At 43.1% G+C, this 27,367-nt stretch overlaps 1 protein-coding gene across 7 annotated transcripts in view; it reads right to left on the bottom strand.

Moving 5' to 3' along the window:
- Nucleotides 1-8,144: 8,144 nt before the first annotated feature.
- The window catches only part of GADL1 (glutamate decarboxylase like 1), a 114,044-nt gene continuing 94,821 nt past the window's right edge, over nucleotides 8,145-27,367 (bottom strand). For 5 of the 7 annotated variants that reach the window (XM_037890377.2, XM_037890378.2, XM_043540889.1 and 2 more), the window contains one exon: nucleotides 8,145-11,422. In XM_037890377.2, coding sequence (XP_037746305.1) covers nucleotides 11,249-11,422 — 174 coding nt within the window. In that variant the 3' untranslated portion in view covers nucleotides 8,145-11,248. Of the gene's footprint in view, nucleotides 11,423-15,084; nucleotides 15,193-16,924; nucleotides 17,009-27,367 lie in introns of those variants that run through there. The other 2 variants (XM_043540885.1, XM_043540886.1) reach the window with 2 other exon arrangements.

Raw genomic sequence — 27,367 nt, 5'->3', positions numbered from 1 at the left:
GAGCCTACCAGTCCCAGTTGGGAATGATGCCCCTTCGGTAGAAGACAGGCCTGAGCCTGGAAAAAAATGGCACTGAGTGCCACGGTTTCTCTTTGATCTGCAGAGTTATTAAAAGTACCGAGGCGGGGTGGAGGGGAAATAGGTTCCAGCCCCTGTGTGGCACTTCAGTGGTTTGACGTCAGGGTCAACAGGGACTCTGAGTGCTCAGTGCTGTGGCCTGTCGAGGAGCTCATAGGCTGTTCTAACCCTACAAAAACATACTGGCACACGGTTAGACCCCCACACACACACGCAGCGCAGCCACTAAAATCTGTTTAAAGTCAAAAAGCCTGTGGCATAAACCAATGTGGAAACAAACTAAAAAGCACAGCCGATACCTTTGCAGGGAAAACCTCAAGGAACATTCAGCTCTAAAGAAAGTAAGCACTCTACTTTTAATATGTGCCAATTAACCCCCACCCATTTGTGTTCGCCTAAAAATTGCCATCAATACCCTTCTGCTAGTAACCTTAATTAGCCAGGCAATCACAGTTTAAGGCCAAAGTACAAAGCACACAGAATTCACCTATAGAGGACAAAGCACGGGCCTTTGGTTTGCTGTTGAAGGAATACAGAATTGCAAAAAATTGCTGAGTACAGTTGTCTGTGTTACTGGTTTGTACAGCACCTAGCACAGTGGGGGTCTTAAGTCTTTTTTAGGGCTTCTATGGCTAGTAGAAAACAAGTAGTCAATAATAATGCATGGCCCAGCCACTGAGCTGTACTCACTGCAACTCAGGAGGTAGGCTGGGAAGGTGGCATTGAGGCTTGGGGAGAGTAGACTCCTAACACAACTTTGAGCAGCCTGTGCCTGGACCCAGCATCAGGGGGCTGACAAGGCAAAGGTGGTCCGGGCCCCACTCCTCTGTTTGAGGTTTCAGTTGTGATAAAACACTGCATATTGAAGAATAATTAAGGATGCTTCCTTTGCAGGTGTCACTAACAACAAGTACTGTACTAAACTTTCTACATGGGTCATGAATGCACTGGGCCTTGTTCTTGACCCTTTTCTGGCCTCTTTGGGAAAATGTTTATGTAATCGAGTTTCATGAGCATGACGGCTAAGGGGCTGGGGAGGAAGGGGCGCAATCCTCAAAGCGCTTAAGGCCATGCTCAACTGTGAGAACTGCTCACGCATGTCACAATTGCCATAAGTGATTGAGGCGAGGCTGTGCAGTCCATTGCAGGCTCAAGCCCAGAAAGCACACGCCACCCTACTGTATCACAAATAAATCTGAGAAAAGCTTACTCTGTTCCCGGGTAGACAAACAGGCAACATGTAACTAAGTACAACTGTCTGCAGAACTGGATGTGTTGCTACCACTAATTCTGTAAGAAATTATTTGTTCAGCTGTAATCTCTTCTTTTAAAAAAAGCACGTTAAACTAGTCTAGTATGGGCCCTGCCTGAACTTTCTTTGCTGCTTTACGGTGCTGCTTGCAGTAAGCAAGTTTGCATAATGGGGAAGCCTAGGGTAGTAGCCCTCAATGGTAAGGCTGGCCAGGGGCATTGCTGGGCCCAATCCTCGGTAGGAGGCATATGTGGAGAGCAGCGACTGCACTCTGCATTCACCCCCTGCACAGCTCTGCTTGAAGGTGCAGGATTAGGGGTTTAGGCTGAAAGCAGCAGATATATCATTGTTTCAGCAGATATATCAGATTTCAGCAGATATATCATTGTTATCTGAGTGCCACGTCTTGGGTCCAATTCATCCCTGCTATATCACCTCTGAAGTCAATGGCATTAAAGCCGGTATGAATCCAGCCTTTTGTTATCTAGAGCTTTTCCTGATGAAAAGTGCCACCCGTATGTATTTTGATGTATCTGTTTGTCACTGGAAGATGCTGCTATTTAATGGTGTAGTGGCAAATACCCCCAGAACTGGTATTTAATATAGGTTAGGATAGTTCACTATAGAGCTGAATACAAAAAGTTAAACCAGCAAACAAAATCCAGAAAAATGGCCAGCTCGATCAAAGCACTGCACGCAACTCCCAAATGATGTAATTTCATCCTGATTGCCAGTGGCTGGCAATTCACTCAGCTATTTAACAATATAATTCATACTTTTAAGTCTAGACAAACAGAATCCCAAATGTTTGCAGGTTGTTCACCAAGGTTTGTGGCTCAGTCAGGAAAGTAGGTCATTAGGATTGCTAGAGGAGTCATTCCCATTATAAAATTAATTCATTCCAATTATGAATGAGATAGGGAGCACATAAAGGAAAGGAATTGAAACAAAGATAGGCACAGCCACCTGACCCACACTCTCCACAAGCATTCAGCTGTAAAATTAATTGCCCACTTTTCCTGAGGCCAACATGATTGATTTCTCTCATAAGAATAATATAAAATAATACAGAAGTGCAGCTTAGCACAGCTCTTACACCCATCAGGAACTAGCAAAAATGGTCAACCATCCTTCCCCCAATAAAATAAATAAATAAAAAGCAAAAGCCTCCTGTAAAAACACACAATATTTCATACAAAGATTTCAGTTCCAAATATTGTATATGGAATATATTAAATTTAAGGACACAGTAAACAACAGTACTCTTTACTCCAGTACTGCACTCGTGGTTACATGGTTCTGCGCAAAAATTGGTTATTAGCTATATTAAAACCTCTGCCAGAACAGACGCCATAAATGTAGTAGGCTAACAAATGATGCCATGGAAACTAAGGTGGCAAAACTGCAAAAAATTGCTCCATCTTTTTGCCAGCTTTGAGCCCCTTTTCCTTTCATTCTCCAAGTCTCACCTCTGTGCCTTTCTGACAGTGCCTCAATGCATGAAGCAACCTCCTACTGAAAATGTGCTGTCCTCAGGAATGAGAGAGCAAAAGCAAAAGAGGAGTTAAGAACTCTCACCACCTGGAAGAGAAGGAGAGGCAGCAGCCAGCCCTAAAATGGCCACTTTTAAGGCTCCAGCTCTTGCTGCATGCCGGATTTAAAGGGCCAATTCCCAGAAAGGCACGCTGAGAAAAAGAGTTCCTATCAAAGGACAATCCTACAGTGGCAAGGGTTAGAGAGCAGGTAGTTACAAAGGCAGGTGCTGTCTTTGTTTTATGTACCGCTGCTAACTCACACCCGCACCCTGTTTGGGAAGTCATCACCCTCTCTTCTTTCAAATTCCGGGAATAGTTAGAGTTTAATTTGGGGATGAAAAGGGCATTTATTGGACTAATTCCCAAGCCAGCAGCTGTTGCCACTTGAGGGGGGATATCTGGCCACCTGACCAGTGGCTGGGGGAAGCACCTGGGAAACAACTCTCTTTGACGGAATCTAAATAGCTGTAATCATAATGGTGAATGTAACAAACTAAACAACTGAATCCGTTCTGATGGCAGTAAAGATGAAATTACCTCCTTCTGCTGCTGGCTGCTCCTCAGCAATCATCTAATCCTGTTCTGGAATGTTTGCATTTTCACCCACTGCGGGATCTATATGGATACAGGAGTCCTCCTCCCACAGAGATCCTTGCAGGATCAAAGCACAGGGAAAACCACTGTTAAAAAAATGGGGGGAGGGATGCAAGGGGAGTTTCCCATTTAAAAAAAAAAAAAAAAGATAATTTTTGATGAAAAAATATTTGAAAAATTTCAACCAACTCAAGTTACAGGGTTTCTGTTAAAGGCTTTAAGATCTTCATTGGCATTAGAGTTTTTCCAAGACCACATTTTCAATAATATTTTATGATCAGGTCCCAGTTACCAAGATCATGTTTTCTTTGAATGCTTTAAATGTTGAGATATGTGTAAAACATTGCCATAATGCAAAGGGAAATTATTCCCTTCAAAGGGCTCATCCAGAGTAAAGAGACAGACCATAATATTTTTTTTTTTTTGGTCAGGATGCATAAATATTTACATATGTGAGTTTGATTGGCTGCAGTACTTATCAGTTCACAACTCCATTGCTCAAATGGTGTTTTATAATAATAGTCACAAGACCCACAATTAATTAATGAATATTACATCGAATGGAGGTTTAATCATCACCCTGAAATTATTTCCATTCATGGATTTGTCACAAAACCTTTCATGTTCTTTTTATTGTACCTCTTGCTGTGCAAATTTCCTTGTTTTGTTTTTCAGTGTAATTTCTGATTGATTATTGTGTAGTTACAGAATTAGCGTAATACCAGCTAATTGTATATCTGAAGCAAAAACATCTAATTGTGTAGAGTTAGATTCAATTTAAAGAAAGAAAAACCCTGCACCATGATTTCTCATGAGTTGCGCAGTGCATTTACCCAACAGGGCTGTTTTGAATGAATCCAACCTGCAATTAGCATGGGCAATTATGACATAATGAATATGTGCAATTGCATTATTTCAGCATGTAACAACAAACAACAACAACAACAACAACATTTAGCTTTTACCTTACTGCATACATTGCTGATATTTTCAAAGTGCTTTACAACATCAACCAACTCACCTATAGGAAAACTGGACTGTTCACAGGTGGAAGATATCTGGGGGTTGGCTAATTTCCAGGAGCCAGGTGCCTCACTGTGCATCTCGCAAAATGATCACACCCCAGTGTCTTGTTGAGTCGATGGGGGTAGGGAATGGGGAGAAAGGGCTGGGTCCGGTTTGGGGCTGTAAAAAGGAGGCTCTCAGAAATTAGAGGGACAAGCATGGTTCAGATGGATGGATCCATGAGAGTACATATAAGTTAGAAACTAGGGGACGACTTCTGTCTGCAGTAAATCCCACTCCACCATGAAATAGCCCTTCTCCTCAGGCTGATGCCGTCAGGTCCTGCCACCGCACCTCTCAGGCCGGGAAGCAGGAGGAGGAGGTAGGGTATGCTTAAAGAAGCCGCTGTAGGTTGGGGTCTTCCTGACTGAGCTGAGAAAAGATCAATACTAAAGAGCAAACCTAGGCCCACACGGTGACAATGCAACCCAAACGGAGCCTCAACTCCATTTTTTCCCCACTAGTCCCACTAATATGGATACGCAGGTTCCAATTCCAGTGATGGCCGATGGGCCAATAGAATATTCAATTTTGGCATCACTCCTCTGTTGTCTGGAGCAGTTTCCACTCAGGTTAGCATGGAGCAAGACAGACTTGGCTAGAAACTCCGGCACCAAAAACAAAGAAAGAAAAACTAACTCTTCTTAGGCACCGGGCTGCAGATTACTTTTATGTTGTGGCTAGAGACGCTTACCATTCTGTGTCAGGGCATCCCATTTAACGTTCTGGACAGACAAGCCCTCTGTCTTACGTCGTGGATGCAGGGGATCTACTGAGTTTGCAAAATGAGACTGAGAGCTCTGCCCTTTAAGGGTCATAGGCTATTTGGAGAGCATGCTGATGTAGCATTTAGGGTTATAAGCGAGAAGACTTCAGTTCTGTGTGACGCCAATAAGGATAAACCTCAATCCCTTCAAAAGAGAAGTTTAAGGAGGACTCAGGGCAGATAAACCTAGATAGTCTGACTGTTACACAGCTTGAGACAGGGCAGAGCAACGCCCTAGGCAGGCTAAGGAGAGTTTTTGATGGCATGCGAAACCACTCCCAGGTGATTTTTCTAGGAGCAGAAGCAGTCCATGCCTCTAAAATGGCCATGGTCTAGAACATGACAGATTCTGTCCTCACCAAGGTAGCCCCTTCTAAAATAACCCAGAAATAAGGGGTGGCATTTCTAGACACTGTACACTATTTAGTAGACAGCCATTCTCCTGAAGCACAAAGGAGCTTTATTAACTGTATAAATAAATACAGATCACCTCCCCATCACCAGACGAAGACCCAGACTCCATCACCTCCCCAGAACAGGACGAAGACCCAGACTGGACTTAAAGTGATTAAACAATTTTGCAGAGTACAAAAATTTCTAAATGGATACTTTAAGAATCATTACTTTACCCTGTGACCAAGGAGACTGTTTAGCCTCTGTGTACTTGCAAGACGCACATTTAAATATACCAGCAGCGTTAGGGGCCAGATTCTGGTACTCACTGACTCACACTACACCATGAGCAGACCCACTGAAGTAAGGGTAGACTATGGTGCTACCCAGTATAAGAAAGGGTATGATAACATTTCTTAGGGTTAGACTAAGTTAATCTTCTTTGCTTTATGGGGGATATGCATCCTTTGCTTGTAAAATTCTATCCAGACATATACTACAGCATTGACAAATCAAAGAAGCTTCTTCGTAGTACAAAAATCCAAATTTTGGGCTATGATGTTCAGTGCCCAGTCAAGCAAGCCCTCCAAACGCAAGATTTATCCTGAAGTCAATCGGAGTTTCATGCATACAAATCTTGCAGGATCAGACACTATGCCAATCCTATAGAGGAATTCTTACTAGCAGGATCTCTATAGTCCAAGATTATTTCTCCTGCATGTGCTGCACCTGTATTATGTGTGTGAAATTGCAGATGGAGAGAGAGGCAAAATTCCCAAAAAATAATTATGCTCCAAGTTATTCCAATGTGCATACACATAGGGGAGGGCACAATTTGGCTCATTGTATCCTCAGTCTAAGAACTTCCTTTATGACAGATAACACCATAATACCAAATCCACGTACGTGAATCATAAAAGGCACACACCATCACAGGGCCTAATAACATCAGCCACACTATGATAGGCTTGTTCACCTGCACATCCACCAATGTGATATATGCCATCATGTGCCAGCAATGCCCCTCTGCCATGTACATTGGCCAAACTGGACAGTCTCTATGTAAAAGAATAAATGGACACAAATCAGATGTCAAGAATTATAACATTCATAAACCAGTCGGAGAACACTTCAATCTCTCTGGTTATGCAATTACAGACATGAAGGTCGCTATCTTACAACAAAAAAACTTCAAATCCAGACTCCAGCGAGAAACTGCTGAATTGGAATTCATTTGCAAATTGGATACTATTAATTTAGGCTTAAATAGAGACTGGGAGTGGCTAAGTCATTATGCAAGGTAGCCTATTTCCCCTTGTTTTTTCCTACTCCCCCCCCCCAGACGTTCTGGTTAAACTTGGATTTATGCTGGAAATGGCCCACCTTGATTATCATACACATTGTAAGGAGAGTGGTCAGTTTGGATGAGCTATTACCAGCAGGAGAGTGAGTTTGTGCGTGGGGTGGGGGGGTGTGAGAAAACCTGGATTTGTGCTGGAAATGGCCCACCTTGATCGTAGGGAGAGTGGTCACTTTGGATGAGCTATTACCAGCAGGAGAGTGAGTTTGTGTGTGTATGGGGGTGGGGAGGTGAGAAAACCTGGATTTGTGCTGGAAATGGCCCACCTTGATTATCATACACATTGTAAAGAGAGTGGTCACTTTGGATAAGCTATTACCAGCAGGACAGTGAGTTTGTGTGTGGGGGGGCGGAGGGTCAGAAAACCTGGATTTGTGCTGGAAATGGCCCAACTTGATTATCATACACATTGTAAGGAGAGTGATCACTTTAGATAAGCTATTACCAGCAGGAGAGTGGGGTGGGAGGAGGTATTGTTTCATGGTCTCTGTGTATATAATGTCTTCTGCAGTTTCCACAGTATGCATCCGATGAAGTGAGCTGTAGCTCACGAAAGCTTATGCTCAAATAAATTGGTTAGTCTCTAAGGTGCCACAAGTACTCCTTTTCTTTTTACATCTAAAACTGTTTGGCTAGTGAGACACCAGTAATTATTAGAAAGGAAACCAAAGACAGTGAGTCAAATTCTGTCTTGAGTTATATCTGTGCATTGGAAGAATCTGGCTCAGTGCTCTGAATGATGGTAATTCCCTGACCAGAAGAGGAGGAGATGAGTGATCATTTCATTTTCAACTGAGATACTTCAGAAAATTAACACTACCACTTGCTGCAAAGACTGTTTAACTTCTGCATTTGACAGTTTAACTGAGAAGAGGAGTAAAACTGTAACACATCCTTACGCCAGCTGTTTATCAAAAATAATATGGGCAGTATTCTTCTGTCGCCACATATTAATCACCCATAGCCTGCACCAGGGGTAGAGTGCACCTTACATTCTCACACCCATGCTGCTTCTTCCATCTGAAGCACCCACCCTTTGCCCTTCTTTAAAGGCGACATGGTTTTTAGATTTACAAATGACAAGCACAGCCTCCCTTTATAAGAGTCATTTACTTTACTTTTTATTCAAATCATTGACTAAAAAATAGACATTTTGCATTTATTAGGTCTAAATAAGCTACTATAGGAAAATGCTGTTACAATCCTGAAGAAGGACCCGCTTATTACATACCTCAGGCATTACAGGGAGCGGACGGCAACAGAGAAAATACAGAGCTCAAATAAGTTAATTCCATCATACTTTAAGGTTAACCTTCACCTTTCAAGAAAGCAAATACAGTGCAAGGGTAAATCCAAGAAATATTTTGTGCAAACATTCAAAAAAAGTTCAATTTGGCTTTTGTTTAAAAATACAGCTACTGCTATGACAGAATTGGAACTATGGTGTTTCAGACAGACAACCAGAAGTGAACGGTGACTGTCTCAATCACTGGAAATAAAGGAAAGCAGTAATTTGTTAAAATGAATGTAATCGCATGGTGACACTTTTCACAATAGTAATGACAGAGGACCAAACCGTCAGCTGGTATAAGCTGGGATAGCTCTATTCAAGCGAATGGAGCCAGGCTGGTTTTTATCAGCTGAGTATCTGGGCCGGAATCAGAAAACGCTGACACTTTCTTTCTAAGCCAGAGAAGGAGAATGGTTACTCTACAGGATCTATCTCAAGAAGCAACAGCAAAGCAATTGTGAGAACTCAGCGCTCTTTAGGTTCTTTGCACACCAGTCAAGAGGGGGTGGCTGTCTACCAGAGTAATTGGGCCCTGACCTGCCGAGTGCTTAACTTTAAGCAGGTACTTGAGTCCTTTGCTGGATCAGGGCTTTAAATTATGTTTTTATGATGGCTGGTATACCCAGAAGTCAAAGGTAAGGCTATGTTTTAGTCACAGGTATTTTTAGTAAAAGTCATGGCCTGATCATGGGCAGTAAACAAAAATTCATGTCCTATGATCTGTCCATGACTTTTACTGTATATCCCTGGCTAAAACTTGGGGGTGGGGGGGGAACCACAGGTGCTTGGGATAGGGCGCGGCCGGGGGGATACCACGGGTGCTCCAGCGGGGGCACTGCAGGTACTGGGGAGCAGGGTGGAGCCCAGGGGGGCGCCTCGGGTGCTTGGGGGGGGGAGTAGCAGCCCGGGGGGGGCGCTGTGGGGGGGGTATTGTGGGGGAGGGGGGCTGGGACAGGCTCCCTACCCGGCTCCTTTGCTCTACGTGCTGCTGCCTCCACTCAGCCCCAAGTCCTGGTTCTGCAGCTCCCATTGCCTGGGAACCACGGCCAATGGGAGCTGCGGGAGTGGTGCCTGCAGGCAGATGCAGCACGTGGAGCTAGAAGCTGAGGGAGAGAAGCCCTCCCCCCTCCAGGTAATCACCGCCCACACCTCCATACCTAGTCCTTAGGGCCCCCCCCACTCCCAAACTCCTGCTGCTGGAGGGTCGGGGGGCCCAAGACTGCCCCAGCAACAGCCAGGCACACCAGCTGCTGCAGAAGTCATGGAGGTCCATGACAAACACAGAGCCTTAATCACAGGTAGTGTTTGATGATGTGAACCAGTAAGTATTACAGGCAAAAACAAAAGATTAGATTATGCCAATGATTTTTATCAAGAACTCCCCAATATCATCAATGGTGGACAATGGCTAAAAAGTATCCATTCCCATATACTCTACAGAGGTCTATCAAGCTCTTGTTCCCATCTACTGCACTGACAGTGTGACTGATACTGATGAACTTTCCACACTGATGTCTTGGAGACTAAAAATGGGAATGTTCTACAATACTGGATACTACCACAATACATGAAATGAAAACATCCAGCACCGCATTTAAAGACAGCTTTCAGCAATACAGATATATTACAACAAGAAAGTTCATATTGGTCAGTGCTTCCTCAAAGACAGATTATGGAACAAAGAATAAAACATCAAAGTAAGTTAGTGTCACAAGTTAAAAGTGAAAAATGTGGCCATTTCCTTAAATTTACTGCTAGAACTCCCAAAGATACATTTATGATTTCTATTTTTATGGTTGAAAGAATCATTTTATAGACAGAAAGGATTAAACTAGATCACTCACAAAATTATTTGTCAAAATCTGCTGTAATTCTGAATAACTATAAAGGTTAGAATTTAATTTTGGTATTTCACTTATTATTTTTTTAACAATGTTCATATGCTAAAATCACAGACAAATTTTAACTTATACAGCAGCTTAAGTTTAATGCCAAAAAAGAATTACACACTGATCACACGAGAGCTAGCATTTTTTAAATCTGTAGGAAAATTATAAGGAACCATGAGAAAAACAATGCTTTGTTACATCAATTCTTAATAAATAGCTACGCTGCATAAAAACCACACCCCTTTAAGATAAATATACTTTTCTAACTTTTTGGTTAAAATTTTATCATGCGTCTAAAGCTGCTAAAGAACTGTTTACACTTTAAAAAGAAAGGAAATATGAACAGTAGTTCAGAAACTATACATATCTCCTGTTGACAAAAAGTTAAAAAATGAGACTCTCTTCATTCCAACATTCTCAGCTCTGCTAAAATCATGATAGATTTATGTGTGGTCAAACGCTGATTGGGCCCATTTTGTGCTGGACAATTTGCTGGTTTAGGGGCTTTCATTAAGAGAGCCACAGGACCCCTAGCATGAGGCCTTACTAGTTCAATCACCAACTGGGCCTTTATCCTTAAATGCATGCCAGGCTAAAATCTTAATGTATCAGAGATGTGCTTTGATTTTAATACTCACTGAGCTAAATTCATGGCTGATATAAGCAGGCATGACTCCACTGAAGTTAACGATATCATGCCCACTTATGTCAGTGGCCAATCTGGCCCAGTCTGTTCACCAGTACCTGCCAAATTAGCATATAGGAGATCATTCTCAGAAGGTGATGCTTCTCCAAATGGTAGTGAGGGTGACATTTAGGCAGCTGCTGTAAGCAGTGGCACAGCTATGACCACTTGTAAGAACAGATGCTCAAGTCCAGAGGTACTCTACCTGCGAAATCCTTAGTATCGCTACTTGTTGCACTTTCAACTACCTGTTACAAAATATAATACCCAGTAGGCTACAAGCATTCTTGATCGGTAATCATCAGGCATATAAGCAGCGCCTGGTGCTGCTGACCTACAGCTACAAGTCTCTGCCAAGCAAGTCAATCTCGTCCAGCAGGAAGTCCATGTCCTCACGGCTCACCTGGGGACTGATCACTACCTGGCGAAAGAAGTTGACTTTGCCACGGTGGGGTTGGTACCCTAACATCATGCTGCCTTTCTTCATCATTCTCTCTTTAATTACAGGAGCAACCTACAGTGGGGAAAGAGAACAGGTGTTTAAAGTTGTAAGCTTAAATCATATTTAGCACCAGGACAGGGGTTCTCAGCCTGGACGTTGTGACCACCTTGCCTTGCCGCTAAATGGGAGGGAGGGTCCCCAGTATGGAAAACGTGGTCCAGTTAGGAACAGATTGAGAACCACTGAGTTAGGACAAGATCTTGCCACCCTTTACTTACATGAATTGGCCCACTGATTTCAATGGTACAACCCACATAAGAGTTCTTTGCATGGATAAGGGAGATCAGGATTGGGCCTATGCTTATCTCTATCTACCTATGAACGGCCATATTGGGTCAGACCAAAGGTCTATCTAGCCCAGAATCCTACCTTCCCACAGTGGCCATTGCCAGATGCTTCAGAGGGAATGAACAGAACAGGTAATCCTCAAGTGATCCATCCCCTGTCGCCCATTCCCAGCTTCTGGCAAACAGAGACTAGGGACTCTGGCCAATAGCCATTGATGGAACTATCCTCCATGAATCTAAAACACAATTTACATTTTCAAAGGTCTGTGCAAACACCGACTAATTAATCTTTACACTTCTGGTGTGTGACCTAAGTAGCTGAATGATGGTTACCAAAACCAAATGCCTTACTTAAGAGCGGCATTATCAATCAGCAGTATGAAATGTTGCAATGAGTAATACATCAATCAAGGCTAGAACCTACCCCTCTCTGGCTACTGCTTTTTGTAATTGTTTATTATAAACTGAAACAAATGTTGAGAGATAACTCAAGCCACCTGCACATTAGCTAATCTCATTAGCTGATCTCAACTACCACCAGGCCTTGATGTCAGTGGAGTTACTCTGGATTTAAATGAGTGTGAATGAAGAGCAGAATCTGGCCCACAACCTTACGGTTTCAGTCCATGCCTGTTTCATCTTATATCATAGCAATAACTCAGCCACGAACAGTTTCCTCGGGCCTTTATGACTAGTCTGGTTACTTCTCCAAGCTGGTCATTAATCCCTCAGCACCTGCCCTGAGTTTCAATCTTTAGGGCTAGCTTTTGCCTTTAGGCTCAGGCCTGAGCAAGGATTGGTACATGAATACACCAGCCCCCTCGTGCTGTGCGCGGGAAGGGTGTGGGGCACAAGGAGAAATAAGTTACTGCAGCCCTCAAAAGGTCACAGTTGAGCTCCCACACGTGCCCAGCCTGTGATTAGTGAAACTGAGCTAAGGTTCTGTCCCCTCCCCAACCACTCGCTAGGAGGAGACGTATCTGGGGAGCAGGCACTGCTCTCCGTGTGCACCCCCTGCACAGCTGAATAAGAGGCAGCTAAGTGCAGCATCCAGGTTGAAATCCTGGTTCCACTGAAGTCAATGGCAAAACTCCTACAGATTTAAATGGAGCCAGGATCTCACCCCTTAGGTGTTATTGTTTACTTAGTGCCTACTGCTGCCGCACTTGTTCACGTGAGCAGCATGTTACTCTGCAAGTAACCCCATTGCAAAGTAAACGTGAATAAGACTCGCTGAATAACGCCTGGTTTTCTGAACCAGCAAAGTATTTCACCACATGCTTATCTTTAGGCATGTGAGTAGAGCCACTGAGTCCAATGAGCTCTTCACATGCCTAAAGTTAAGCATGTGCTTACATTCTGTGCTGGACTGAGACCAGAGCAATCAGCTCCTGGCATGACCAAGCCCTTTATGAACATGACAAAGTCTTGGCCTGATTCTACAGGCTGGGGACCGACTGGCTAAGCAGCAGTTCTGCAGAAAAGGACCTAGGGATTACAGTGGATGAGAAGCTGGATGAGAGTCAGCAGTGTGCCCTTGTTGCCAAGAAGGCTAATGGCATATTGGGCTGCATTAGTAGGAACACTGCCAGCAGATCGAGGGAAGCGATTATTCCCCTCTATTCAGCACTGGTAAGGCCACATCTGGAGTACTGCATCCAGTTTGGGCCCCCCCACTACAGAAAGGATGTGCACAAATTGGAGAGAGTCCAGCGGAGGGCAAGGAAAATGATTAGGGGGCTGGGGCACATGACTTATGCGGAGAGGCTGAGGGAACTGGGCTTATTTAGTCTGCAGAAGAGAAGAGCGAGGGGGGATTTGATAGCAGCCTTCAACTACCTGAAGGGGGATTCCAAAGAGGATGGAGCTAGGCTGTTCTCAGTGGTGGCAGATAGAACAAGAAGCAATGGTCTCAAGTTGCAGTGAGGGTGATCTAGGTTGGATATTGGAAAAAACTATTTCACTAAGAGGGTGGTGAAGCACTGGGCTGGGTTACCTAGAGAGGTGGTGGACTCTCCATCCATAGAGGTTTTTAAGGCCCGGCTTGACAAAGCCCTGGCTGGGATGATTTACTTGGGTTATGTCCTGCTTTGAGCAGGGGGTTGGACTAGATGACTTCCTGAGGTCTCTTCTAAACACTAATCGTCTAGATTCATATTTTAGGCATTTTAAAATGTTTTCAACATTTTCTACATTCAACCGTATCTTCAGAACAGCCCCTCCCTTCACCCTTTTTGGTGAGATTTTGGCTTTAAGCTGAGCAAATAGAGCTATAGATCCAGCTTCAGTTCCTGCAGTAATTTATTTCAGCTCTAAAAGCCTGTGGCAGAAAATGCTACCGGATCCAGAAAAGAAAAATGATGGTGCCAACCTTTATTTAATAGCATTATTTCTACATGGCACGTATGCACACACATTTCACTAGGCAACGCTCAAGCAATTTGTTTTGATATAAACATCTCATGGTTAGTCAATGTATTTTACAAGATACCATTCTACCACGCTAGTTTAGCTGTGGATCCTCATGATGATCTTGGCTTAAAATCAATTTTGGATTTAAAGAAAATATTCTTGGCTCTAGCTCAGGGTGGGCAAATTACGCCCGGGTCAAAGCTGGCCCATCGGGGCTGTGGATCCGGCCTGCAGGATTGCCACCCCCCATGGTGCAGCGAGGCTAAGGCAGGCTCCCTGCCTGTCCTGGCCTCACGCTGCTCCTGGATGTAGCCGGCACCACATCCCTGCAGCCCTTGGGGGGGACAGAGGGCTCCACGCCCTGCCCTCACCTATGGGTACCTCCCCCGAAGCTCCTATTGGCTGGGAACGGGGAACTGTGGCCAACAGGAGCTTCGGGGGAGGTACCTGCAGGCAAGGGCAGCACACAGAGCCCCCTTCCTGCCCCAGGGCCGGCCACTTCCGGGAGTGGAGTTGCGCAGGGCCAGGACAGGCAGGGAGTCCGCCTTAGCCCCACTGCGCGCCACTGCCACCCCAGAGCTGCTCCAGGTAAGCGGCGCCAGGCCGGAGCCCGCACCCCAACCCCAACCCCCTGCCCTGAGCCCCCTGCCGCACTCCACACCCCTACTGCACCCCAGCCCCATGCCCTGAGCCCCCTGCCGCACTCCTGCACCCCAGCCCCCTGCCCTGAGCCCCCAACCTCCTGCCCTGAGCCCCCTCATGCACTCTGCACCCCCTGACCTGAGCCCCCAGCAGCACCCCGCACCCCTCCCCCACATTCATGGCCCTGCATGCAATTTCCCCACCCAGATGTGGCCTTCAGGCCAAAAAGTTTGCCCACCCCTGATCTGGCTTAATTTGTCTCTGCCACTCCTTGTTGTCTTTGTACTAAGTCTACTTTTTTTTATTTAGTGGGGTTTTTTAAAATTGATAGAGTTAGAATTTTAATTAAAATCCACAATGCGACATAAGTATGAATGAAGTACATTATGACAATGAATAACAATGCAGAATTCAGTCTATTCCCAGAAGTTTGCCTTTTGCCTAATAATACAAACAAGAGAGAAAGAGATTAGTAGTGAAATCAGCATTAATAAAGATTTGGAGGAAAGAGGACAATAACCACAACAAACCTGACAATGAGAATTTGAAAATTCAACACAGCATCAAAAGTTTTAAAGACAGATTGTGATCCCCTTGCTAATGCTGACCAGAACCTTGCATCATGTCCCATAAAAGCCAACGGGACTACTCATGGTTTAGGTATTACTCAGTGTGAGCAGAGGGATCACAGTACTAGTTTGTAGCTGCAATGTGTGTGTAATTTAGGGCTTGTCTACACGGTGCACTAGTCTGCCCAAAGAGGTGTAAATTCTCATGTGCACTAGAGTGTTGCACACTAGCTGGCCCATGTGGACCCCGGTGGCAGGCACTGTAAGTTCCCTATCTGTTTCAAACAGGACTACATTAATGTGCACTAGGGAACTTACAGTGCACGCTAGCTGGGGCCATGGGGTCCAGTTAGCACGCAACCTGCTAATGAGCACTAGAATTTATACCCCTCTGGTGCAGACTAATGCACCATGTAGACAAGTCTCTAGAAACAAACGTTATCAAAGACAGCTCTGCCATATAATATGTGCAAAACCACCACCCTCCCAACCTGGGTTTTTATCTGCGTGACAAAAACCCCAAGGACTTGCCAACCTTGGTTGTTTTATAGTATGAGCTACATTATGCTCGTCTCAGGCTCCGTCTACACTACATGCTAGTGCTGTGATTCCCATACTGGTGTACACATAACTCATGCTAGCTCTCATTCAGCTCGTGCAAGTATAAATAACAGTGTAGCAGCAGTGGCTGCTTCTTGGCTGAGCCATACCGAACCCAAACTCGCCCTGGGAACCGATGGGTCTGTATTTGGCATGGCTCACCCATGCCTCCACTGCAGATCCTAGTGCTGTAACAGCTACACTGCTATGTATTTATACTTGTGCTAGCTCACTGAGAGCGAGTGTGAGATGGCTGTTCACAAACAGCGGAATCACAGCACTAGCTCCTAGTGTAGACAACCTCATTTAGTCCATACTCAAGAAAAACTTCCACTGAAGGACTGCTGGATATGGCTGTGCCACATGAGCCATCCTTACTCACTCTCCTCTGCAAGTAGGCACACTGCAGGTAGGTATTACCCGGCATAATGGTGGCAGAATCTGCCTCTACGCTTGGGACCAAAGCCATTTCAGTACTGTCGCATAGTGTGAACCTTGGGGCAGAATTTGGACCTTTGAACTGTCCTTGTACAATTTTCAAATGTGAGTTGGACAGGGTAGGGTTTTGTGAGCTTGTACATACAGGTTTATTTACTCCAAATATGTCCTCTCAGACACAGAATATATTTGGCATGATGGAAATTCTCATGCTCCAATTTGGTTTGAATGTCCTGGTCCCTTTTACCATTACATCAAGTTAGTAACAGTTCAGCTCTTCCGGTCTTACTACTACTTTATACTGCACTCAGAAGGAGTAATTATTTGTACTCCGGTAGTGTTCAAAAGCCCCAATCAAGACTGGGGCTACAGTGTGCTGCTTGCCACACAAATACAGAAGAGAGACAACTGCTGGTTTACCCCACAAGTGGTCCCAGTGGACATCCTCATAGAACAAAGGTGTAACAGTGGCAGACCTGCATCCTTATTATAATAATTTCTCAGACTCTCCTTTAAGATTCAAATGCCATGGGCAATTTTAATATTTATTGATGTTCTATCAGTTATTTCTTCTTTTGTACCCTGAAATGGATTCCCTTCATCTCACTGAGTGCCGTTCCAGCGTGCGTTCTCTAACTCGCCACCTCAAACTGTGCAGTAGTACAAACAGAGATTGTGAAAGCAGAAATATTGAGAGCATCAGCGTCAGCAATACTGGGATAAATATACTGTGCTACAGCAATGCTGGTCTCATGGAAATAGGAGGTAGAAAATCACTTATATTATCTAGTTTATCACGCTGCAAATGAAGGCCTGTCCCCACAATACATTCTTAAGTGTCTCTTTCCATTTGTGCACTATGAAGCCAAGCACTTCTACTTACAAAGCACAGCTGCTGGTTTGCCATCAAGTATTCTGAAGGAACATGGCTGGGTTGTGGTAACAATTTCACCCATGATCATTTCCACTTGGGGAAAAAAAGGAGCAGAACATACACACAAACTCTAAGCACAAGCCTCAGAACATGGGCATTAAAGGTTGGCTTGCATGTAGGGCCTGATTTTCAGAGGTGCCAACCATCCATAACTGTTCAGAGCTGCCGGTGCTCAACAGCCTGGAAATCAGACCCTTAGTCTATCGGACCTGATTCTGTGAGGAATTCAATGTCTTGAACTTCCACTGAAATAAATGTGAAGTCAATGAGAGCAGAGGGTGCTAAACTACTGGCAGGAGCTGCTCAGCACCTAACAGAATAGACCCCTAGGAAAGCAGTTTGGTAAGAGTGAGACTGCTTCACCTTTCCAATTATTTTACTCCTGGATTTACTTCAAATTATAAATCAAATTCTTTATTTTGCACTTCAGAGGAATAGTCTCAGAATGGTAAGTGAAAGGCAATCTTAGCCCTAAATTCTTTAGCTCTCTCAACAGCTCAACTTGGGCCCTTTGGCAGTGGAATTGCTCCAGGTCTGCTGTGCAAGATAAGGCAGGTGCTAGGGAAGCTATTACAAGGAGCGCACAGCCTCTGCTCTGCATACCCTCCGAAATCACTGCTACACAGGGGAATTTGGGGGTCTAGGCTGGGGGATAGCTATGGAAGAAGTATCTGCTCCAACCTGTATTCTTCTCCTAACTCATAGCAGCTATCCAATTATTAGGCTGGGTTAGCAGCCACAGAGTAGTACAGCTCCTCCTCCAAAGTTGTCCAGCACCCAGCCCTGTTACTCAGGTTGGGGGGATTTTAGCATTAAGGTTTTCGTTGCCTGCATTTTAGAGTCCAGACTGTGGCTGACACTTGCACATATTTGTGAGGAAGTGGGTGCAAGGATCATCCTGCCCTGCACAGCCGCCAAGACAACTCCCTCTATGCACCCCACAGGGGACAGAAAGCAGTGAGGGAAGGAGGCCGGGCCTATAAGGACAGTGCAATTTCCAAACTCCTCATGTGCATCAGGGTGCTCTGGGAATGACGGTCTCTCCCTGAAGCTCTCCTCTCACATGGGGTAGCTCTGCATGACTCCAATGCAGGGCTGTGCCTTTAAAAACACTATCTAGTCCTTCACTGGCATACTTGATGGTATTTAATATTCTTCAGAATGGTGAAAACTCCCATCTGAGCTCAAGTACAGTGTCTTACAAATAAACTCTATTCAGCCCCCAGCATTAAGGCCTAGCCATCAGAAGAGTCGAGCAACTGCAAATCCTATAGTCATCAGTAAGAGACACAGGTGCTCAGCATCTCTGAGGATTAATCCATGAGTTTTGACACTAGGATCCTCCAAGAGAAGCTGAAGAAATGTCCATTCAAAGCCATCCACTATTACACCAACTACCAAGGTGTAGTAGGTGTCACTTCAGAGTGACAATGCTATATGAACAATACAAACTCCTGGAACAACTTCCTGGCTCATGGAGGAATGACTCAGGCATTTGTTTCCGTGCAATGGGAAATCTCAAAAGTAGCTAGGTTGAACACCTGATATTTTAACCACAGCACTCAAGTGGCACCCTAGCAATCCAGCGTAAGTCACTCAGCCTCATACTCTGCAATATGGAAACCTAATGAAGGTTTATTCTAATGAAAAATAAAACAAAATCTAGATAAAGGGGCTTGGTCAGATGTTCTGTACTAATCATTCCAAATCACATTGACTCATAAATAAGTTGTAAAGGAGTGGCCCCCTATTACAAGACTGTGATTCTGTTATTTTATTGGTTGCAAAATATTTAATATGTTTGGGCTACAGAGAACAGTAACCCAGCTCTCTTGTTCTGATTAGACAGATTCACTAGGCTACTGTTCAGAATATCCCCACTGCGTTAAAATTCCTTGGTTGTGGGAGAATATCTGTAAAAAGTGAAAGAAATTCTCCTCACAGGTCAGAATTTCCCCAACAGGCATGTAACACCTCTTACATCTATACAAGAGCAGAGTAATGGCCAGCCTGGATGAGACTAGTGTTCCTTCTGGTGCAGTATCCTGTCTCAGACAATGACAAGTACCAGACAGCCCCATATTGGACAACTATAAAATAACCTGCCTATAATGGAAGTTTCTTTCTAACCCCTAGCTTATGTTCTGACACATGAAGATTTATATCCAATGATAAAGGACACACTTTCTAAAATAACTGTGGATGTTCTCATTGATATGGCCAACAGTTTTAAGCCTAATAAACTCAGACAAAATGTGCATAAAAAAGAATGTTCTTTCATTATCTTTAGCTATATCCCCTTTCAATTTCATTGATTGTTCCCTGGTTCTTAGTAAAGAAGAGTGCCTGATTAGTTTCTCTACACTATTCCTTACTCTGTATACTTCTTTTATGGGACTCCTCTCTAGACAACACTGTCCAATATTTTCAAATCTATTCTCTCTCCAATATATTTTCCTGCCTCAAATCACTCTCATCACCCATCTCTGAAAGCCCTCTATTTCTGCTCATTCAGAACCAAAGGCGCCTCTGAATTGCAGTAGTATTATATGCTATGGGCCCAGTCCTGTTATGTGCTGAGCTTCCACAGCTCCCATTCAAAACAGTGGGAGTTTTTAAGAGTGTGTGTATTTGGAGACCTAGATTTTGTGACTTTCAAATTTATTTTGTAATTAATGTCAGGCATTCCAGAGCTAAGGCAATAGTGACCATTTATAAATTGATGAATAAATGGGAAGAAAAATGTTGGAATAGCTTATGAAAAACTGTTTTGGTAGAATTTCCACCCTAAATCAAAGCATAAAGTACCAGAAAACTCCTGATGCACTTGTCCTGTCTGTAAAGTTTGACCAGGAATTTCACAGGTATTGTAATAAGCATTAGTCTAAAGAATTTCACAAAGACACAGTGTCCTCCAGTACTAAGGTTAATGTTAGTATCTTGGTTGAATAATATTTTACAAATCTTCCAGATAAACCAGACAGTTCGCAATTTACTGCAAGCTCATTCACCAACGAAGAACTGCCCCACAATGTATTTTGAAGTGTTGCCTTCCCTTCAGGCACATTCTCAGCCTGGGCTTGGCTGTCATCTCTTGCCCCCGGGTACCCTCAAGACCTGCCACTCCTGGGCAAGCTCACTGTTCCCTGCGGGAGTTGGGCTCACTCCCAGGGCCCTTTCAGAGTCTATTGCCAGTCCACGGCACTGCTCTACACGTCCAGCAACAGGGCACTGACGTCCAGAGACCCTATCAGGGCTGCAGTGTCTGTCTGCCCTAAACAAAAAGGTGGTGGAGGGAAGGGAAGGCTAATCATTGCCTTGAGCTTGGGTCCCCTGGCTATCAGGCTTTCCTAGTAACTTCTCTACTTGGGAAAACTTTCCTACCTTGCTCCATGGCCAGCTTCACCTTTTTAAGCTCCCCTTTTCCAGGCAACACATGCTCTGCAGGTGCACCTAATTGGCACTGCCTGAGTGCAGGGACATTCGTTAGGCTTGCTGTCAGTGGGATGGGGGCATGTCCCATCACAGTACACACAGCAGACCTTCTACTTACAAAACACAGCTGCTGCTCTGCCAGCACTTGTTCTGGATGTTCTATTTGCAGAACATGACAGGGTTGTTGTAACAATTCTACCAAGGATCCTTTCCACTGGGGTTAAAAAGGGAGCAGAATGAAGTTGGAAGATGCAATTTGGGGGAATTTAAGAAGCCTAAATCCTCCCCTGATGACTCTTGCCAAAGGAAGACAACTTGCCAGGGACCACTCAAGATGGAAGGCCATTCGACACACCACCATGGCTACAACATAGCCATGTGAATCTGCTGCTTCTGCTTCACTCCAAAGCTATTCCTATTTATGTTAATAGTAACCTACGTGCACTGGACCAGATTCTGCTCCCACTGAAATCAGTGGCAAAATTCCTCATTTACTTCAATGGGAGCAGAATCTGGCTATCTAAATTTTCTCCAGATCCACAATTAAGATGGTAGCTTACAAAAAGATTTTAGCTTTAACTAGGAAAAACCACTTGTAGTTAAATCCATATACTTGTAGGGATCCACAAGAGTCACTTTCTGGAAGGTCGCAGGATACTGGCAGATCAGCTACAGTATTAAGGATTTCAGCTGCTCAGATGATGAATCCTTCCAAAGTTTCAAGTATCAGAGGGGTAGCTCTTACAGATCCAGACTAAGAGTCCTGTGGCACCCTATAGACTAACAGATGTATTGGAGCATAAGCTTTCGTGGGTGAATACCCACTTCGTCGGATGCATGTATTCACCCACGAACTCTTATGCTCCAATACGTCTGTCAGTCTATAAGGTGCCACAGGACTCTCTGCCGCTTTCCAAAGTTTGGGACACTGCAGTAGAATTTGGCAGTAGACATGTAGTGGAAAGAAAAAAAAATCTCCCTGCTGATAAAACTCGAGAAAAATCACGATTTCATAAAAATGTAAACCATTTTCCATTCTTGCCTTAGCTGTTTTGCTAAAACGGAAGACAAGTTTATGAAACAGTCTCATTTGACCACAAAAATCTGTTTTGGCTACAAAGGAGGCATTCATGATTCATGATTTTGCCTTAAGTATTTGGCCATTTTTGGTTATGAAAAACTGCTTGCTGCTAGATTGGCTGGACCAAATTCACAGATATTTACAACAGAATGAGTTACTAACCTAGGCTCGCTGCCACAGGGTATTTTTGTTGTTGTTGTGTAGACATACCCTCTGTCTCCCTGTGGCTCAGTTCCTCATCAGCAACGTGGGAACAACTATAATTTCCTCTTCCCTCACCCTCATTATTGGACTGTCTTGTCTGTGAGATTTCTCAGCAGGGACTATCTCTTATTAGATGTTCATACAGCACCTCGCACAGCGGGGCCCCAATATCACATGGTTTCTCTGGATGCTACTAGAACATAAACAACATTTACCAACAAATCTTGCAAACAGTTGCCACACCACAGCTGCCAGTTTTTTTCCTATTCTGAATACAGACGATGACTATGGAACCAAAGATACCAATGAGTATTAACTGTTGATATATTGTCCGCTATATACAAGTAAGCAAACAACTTTATTTGGTTGTTTATAATCACTACACTAACTCCTCACCATAAATATATGGAAGCAATGGCTCTTTCAATACATCTTAAAACTAAGAAAACATTCTCCATTGTTTAGTAACTTCTTGTCTTTGTGCTGGAAAATTGGTTGCAGACTTTCAATGAAAGCTTTTTCTTTTTTGGTGATAATTAAAACCAAACCCCGACCATTTGTCAGATGTCACCCCAAGTGGGACAAGCTAAATACCAAATGTTTGCACTCCCAATCACAGCTTTGTTCCTGTAGCCAAGACGCTCTGTAAAAACCCAAACATGTTTTTCTTTTGTCTAGAATTTGTTCTGGGCCCACAGCCCTAACCCACTAATAAATTATGACAAAACATGACTGCGCCAGCATTTCCCTCGTGTCATACCATACGACAAACAGAGAAATAAATACAATTTGTAAAAGTAACAGTAAACCACTTCCACATTCTTCAGAGCTACTAGAGAATCAAAGCGAGAAATGGATGCCTCTGTATTTTTGCTCTGCCACGGACGTTCTCTGTGCATTTTGATCTGGGGGCTGTGGTGCTACACCTTCCATAAAGCGATCTGTGTGCGCTCCTCCCATTCGTTACTTTCTGTGACCAGGAACATGAATTAATTATAAAAATTTCTTGACCAATAATATATGGCAGGTTGGCTAAGCTTTATCTTGCTTCAGACAATTGTTTTAGCCATTCATTTATGCAATGGATTACAGCTGTCTAATGCATCACCTTTTTATTGTGTCTCTCTACCCAATATTGCATTTGACTTATCCTTGATTAAACCACAATATTTACACAAAGCTCCCAAACAATCCCCTTACTAGGGTCCTACCAAATTCACAGTCCGTTTTGGTCAATTTCACGGTCAGGATTTTAAAAATTGTTAATTTCATTATTTCAGATATTTAAATCTCAAATTTCACAGTGTTGTAATTGTAGGGGTCCTGACCCAAAAAGGAATCGTGTGGTGGCTGTAATGTTATTTGGGGGGGGAGTTGCGGTACTGTTACCCTTACTTCTGTGCTGCTTGCTGGCAGCGGCACTGCCTTCAGAGCTGGGCAGCTGAAGAGCGGCAGCTGCTGGCAGAGAGCCCAGCTCTGAAGGCAGAGCCGCCACCAGCAGCAGCGCAGAAGTAAGGGTGGGACATGGTATGGGATTGCCACCGTTCCTTCTGCACTGCTGCTGGTGGGGTGCTGCCTTCAGAAGTGGTCACCCGGCCAACAGCCATCGCTCTACAGCCACCCAACTCTGAAGTCAGAACAAAAGTAAGGGTGGCAATACCACGACCCCCCAACAATAACCTAGTGAGCCCCCCCATAGCCCCTTTTGGGTCAGGACCCCCAATTTGAGAAACGCTGGTTTCCCCCATAACGTCTGTATAGCAGAGAGTAAAAGCACACAAACGACCAGATTTCATGGACCGTGAAGCATTTTTCATGGCCGCGAATTTGGTAGGGCCCTAGTCATTACAAAGGTGAGATCTAGCATTTAATGTGAAGGGATTCATTTCAATTTACGTTTTCAGAAAAATGATTTAAATTTATGGTACTCATTTTTAAAAAGGATGAGGCAGGAGAGACAGTGCAACTGACTCAGCACCTACAGATGAGTGCATGGTTTTCACTACAGTTAAAACACACACTGGTGAACAATATAGTTTCCCAGGGGGACACTCCCACATCCACTTTTGTCATAGATTATGTGAACTTTTCTCCAATGTAAGGTAATTTGTGTAGATCCCGTACTGTTTTCTTACACATTCCTGGTCCTCTGTATTTGTTGCTTTATCATCCTCTCATTTAACAAGCCATGTGTAAAATCTACGCACTGAGTGAAACCCTACAGGTTAGCAATGCCACTAATGTATAATTCAGGGACAAAAACATTCTGATTTGTTTAAACAGTAGCAAGTCAGTTCTGTGCTATGGCTTTTATAAATAATTTTTTTAAAAGCTTTTATAGTATACACGAGGTTCTGCTATAGAGGACTGTGTTAAGATAGCATTTAGTGATTAGTAGGGCTGTCGATTTATCACAGTTAACTCACGCAATTAACTCAAAAAAATTAATCACGATTTTAAAAAATTAATCAATCATAGTTTTAATCGCACTGTTAAACAACAGAATACCAATCGAAATTTATTAAATATTCTGGATGTTTTTCTACATTTTCATATTATAATATATATATAGTATTCTGTGTTGTAATTAAAATCAAAGTGTATATTATTTTTGATTACAAATATTTGCACTGTAAAACTGATGAACAAAAGAAACAGTATTTTTCAATTCACCTCATACAAGTACTGTAGTGCAATCTCTTTGCCATGAAAGTGCAACTTTCATCAATTTCTTTTGGTTATATAACTGCATTCAAAAACAAAACAATGTAAAACTTCAGATCCTACAAGTTCACTCAGTCCTACTTCTTGTTCAGTCAATCGCTAAGACAAACAAGTTTGTTTACATTTATAGGAGATAATTCTGTCCTTCTTATTTACAATGTCACCAGAAAGTGATAATATGCATTTGCATGGCACTTTTGTAGCTGGCATTGCAAGGTATTTATGTGCCAGATATGCTAAACATCCATATGCCCCTTCATGCTTCAGCCACCATTCCAGAGGACATGCTTCCATGCTGATGACGGTCGTTAAAAAAAAAATGTGTTAATTAAATTTGTGACTGAACTCCTTAGGGGAGAATTGTATGTCTCCAACTATATTTTACCCGCATTCTGCCATGTATTTCATGTTATAGGAGTCTCAGATGATGACTCAGCATATGTTCATTTTAAGAACAGATTTGACAAAACACAAAGAAGGTACCAATGTGAGATTTCTAAAGATAGCTACAGCACTTGACCCAAGGTTTAAGAATCTGAAGTGCCCTCCAAAATCACAGGGATGAGGTGTGGAGCACGCTTTCAGAAGTCTTAAGAGAACAACACTCCGAAGCAGAAACTACAGAACGCAAACCACCACAAAACAAAAAAAATCAACCTTCTGCTGATGGCATCTGACTCAGATAATGAAAATGAACATGCATTGGTCCACACTGCTTTGGACTGTTATCAACAAGAATCCATAATCAGCATGGACGCATGTTCACTGGAATAGTGGTTGAAGCATGAAGGGACATATGAATCTTTAGTGCATCTGGCACGTAAATATCTTGCAACGCCGGCTATAACAATGCCATGCAAACGCCTGGTCTCAATTTCAGTTGAGACTGTAAACAAGAGGTGGGCAGCATTATGTCCTGCAAATGTAAACTAACTTGTTTGTCCAGGCGTGTCATAAATATAAAGGGAAGGGTAAACACCTTTAAATCCCTCCTGGCCAGAGGAAAAACCCTTTCACCTGTAGAGGGTTAAGAAGCTAAGATAACCTCGCTGGCACCTGACCAAAATGACCAATGAGGAGATAAGATACTTTCAAAGCTGGAGGGGGGAAAAAACAAAGGGTTCTCTCTGTCTGTGTGATGCTTTTGCCGGGACCAGAGCAGGAATGCAGGTCAGAACTCCTGTAAAAAGTCAGTAAGCTATGCGTTAGATTCTGTTTTGTTTAAATGGCTGATAAAATAAGTTGTGAGGAATGAAATGTATATTCCTGTTTTTGTGTCTTTTTGTAACTTAAGGTTTTGCCTAGAGCGATTCTCTATGTTTTGAATCTGATTACCCTGTAAGGTATTTACCATCCTGATTTTACAGAGGTGATTCTTTTACTTTTTCTTTAATTAAAATCCTTCTTTTAAGAACCTGACTGCTTTTTCATTGTTCTTAAGATCCAAGGGTTTGGGTCTGTGTTCACCTATGAAAATTGGTGAGGATTTTTATCAAGCCTTCCTCAGGAAAGGGGGTGTAGGGCTTGGGGGGATTTTGGGGGAAAGACGTTTCCAAGTGGGCTCTTTCCCTGTTATTTTTGTTAGACGCTTGGTGGTAGCAGCAATAAGGTCCAGGGACAAAAGGTAAAATAGTTTGTACCTTAGGGAAGTTTTAACCTTAGCTGGTAAAAATAAGCCTAGGGGGTTTTCATGCAGGTCCCCACATCTGTACCCTAGAGTTCAGAGTGGAGAAGGAACCTTGACAGGGCGATTGGCTGAACAAGAGGTAGGCCTGAGTGGACTTGCAGGCTCTAAAATTTTACACTGTTTTATTTTTGAAATCAGGGTTTTTTGTACATAATTCTACATTAGTAAGTTCAACTTTCATGATAAAGAGATTGCACTACAGTACTCGTATGAGGTGAATTGAAAAATATGATTTCTTTTGTTTTTTACAGTGCAAATACTTGTAATCAAAAATAAATATAAAGTGAGCACTGTACACTTTGTATTCTGTGTTGTAACTGAAATCAATATATTTGAAAATGTAGAAAACATCCAAAAATATTTAAATAAATGGTATTCTATTATTGTTTAACAGTGCGATTAATCATGATTAATTTTTTTTAATCATGATTAATTTTTTTAATCGCTTGACAGCACTAGTGATTAGGTTTTCCTATCTTTCAACACTGGCAAAGGAAGGTTCCATGCAGGAATGAAACAATAGCTTGTCATCTTGAAAGAAAGAGATACTAACAAAAAACATCCCTTTTTACTTTGTATGCATAGGGATGAGCTTGTGTTTTCCTTCTCTGCTGGGAAAAGGAAATCACAATGCAATGTGTGTGGTGGGTGTATGTTACAGTAAGCAACTTACATTATTTGGTGACATAAGTTCAAAAACCCAACACACTTCTCCTGTAGAAAAATAAATGTCTCTTCAGAAATTTGGAATGGTTCCCTACTGTTAAGAACTCTTATTCTGTTTGCACGAGCCAGCTTCTGGCATAAGGTACATATGTAGCAACACTCTGTATTTGCATTACAGTAAAGATCAGAGAGCTGCAATGAGCCTTTGTTCATTTTTTTACACTGGATCTAAAGGCAAAATGAGCATTAAAACAAAGCCAGGTTCTTTGTATCCTTTT

The sequence above is a fragment of the Chelonia mydas genome, chromosome 2, assembly GCF_015237465.2.
Source record: "Chelonia mydas isolate rCheMyd1 chromosome 2, rCheMyd1.pri.v2, whole genome shotgun sequence".
In the NCBI taxonomy this organism is placed as follows: domain Eukaryota; kingdom Metazoa; phylum Chordata; order Testudines; family Cheloniidae; genus Chelonia; species Chelonia mydas.
Note: the sequence above shows the minus strand (reverse complement) of the source record. Positions and strands in the feature narration are given on the sequence as shown.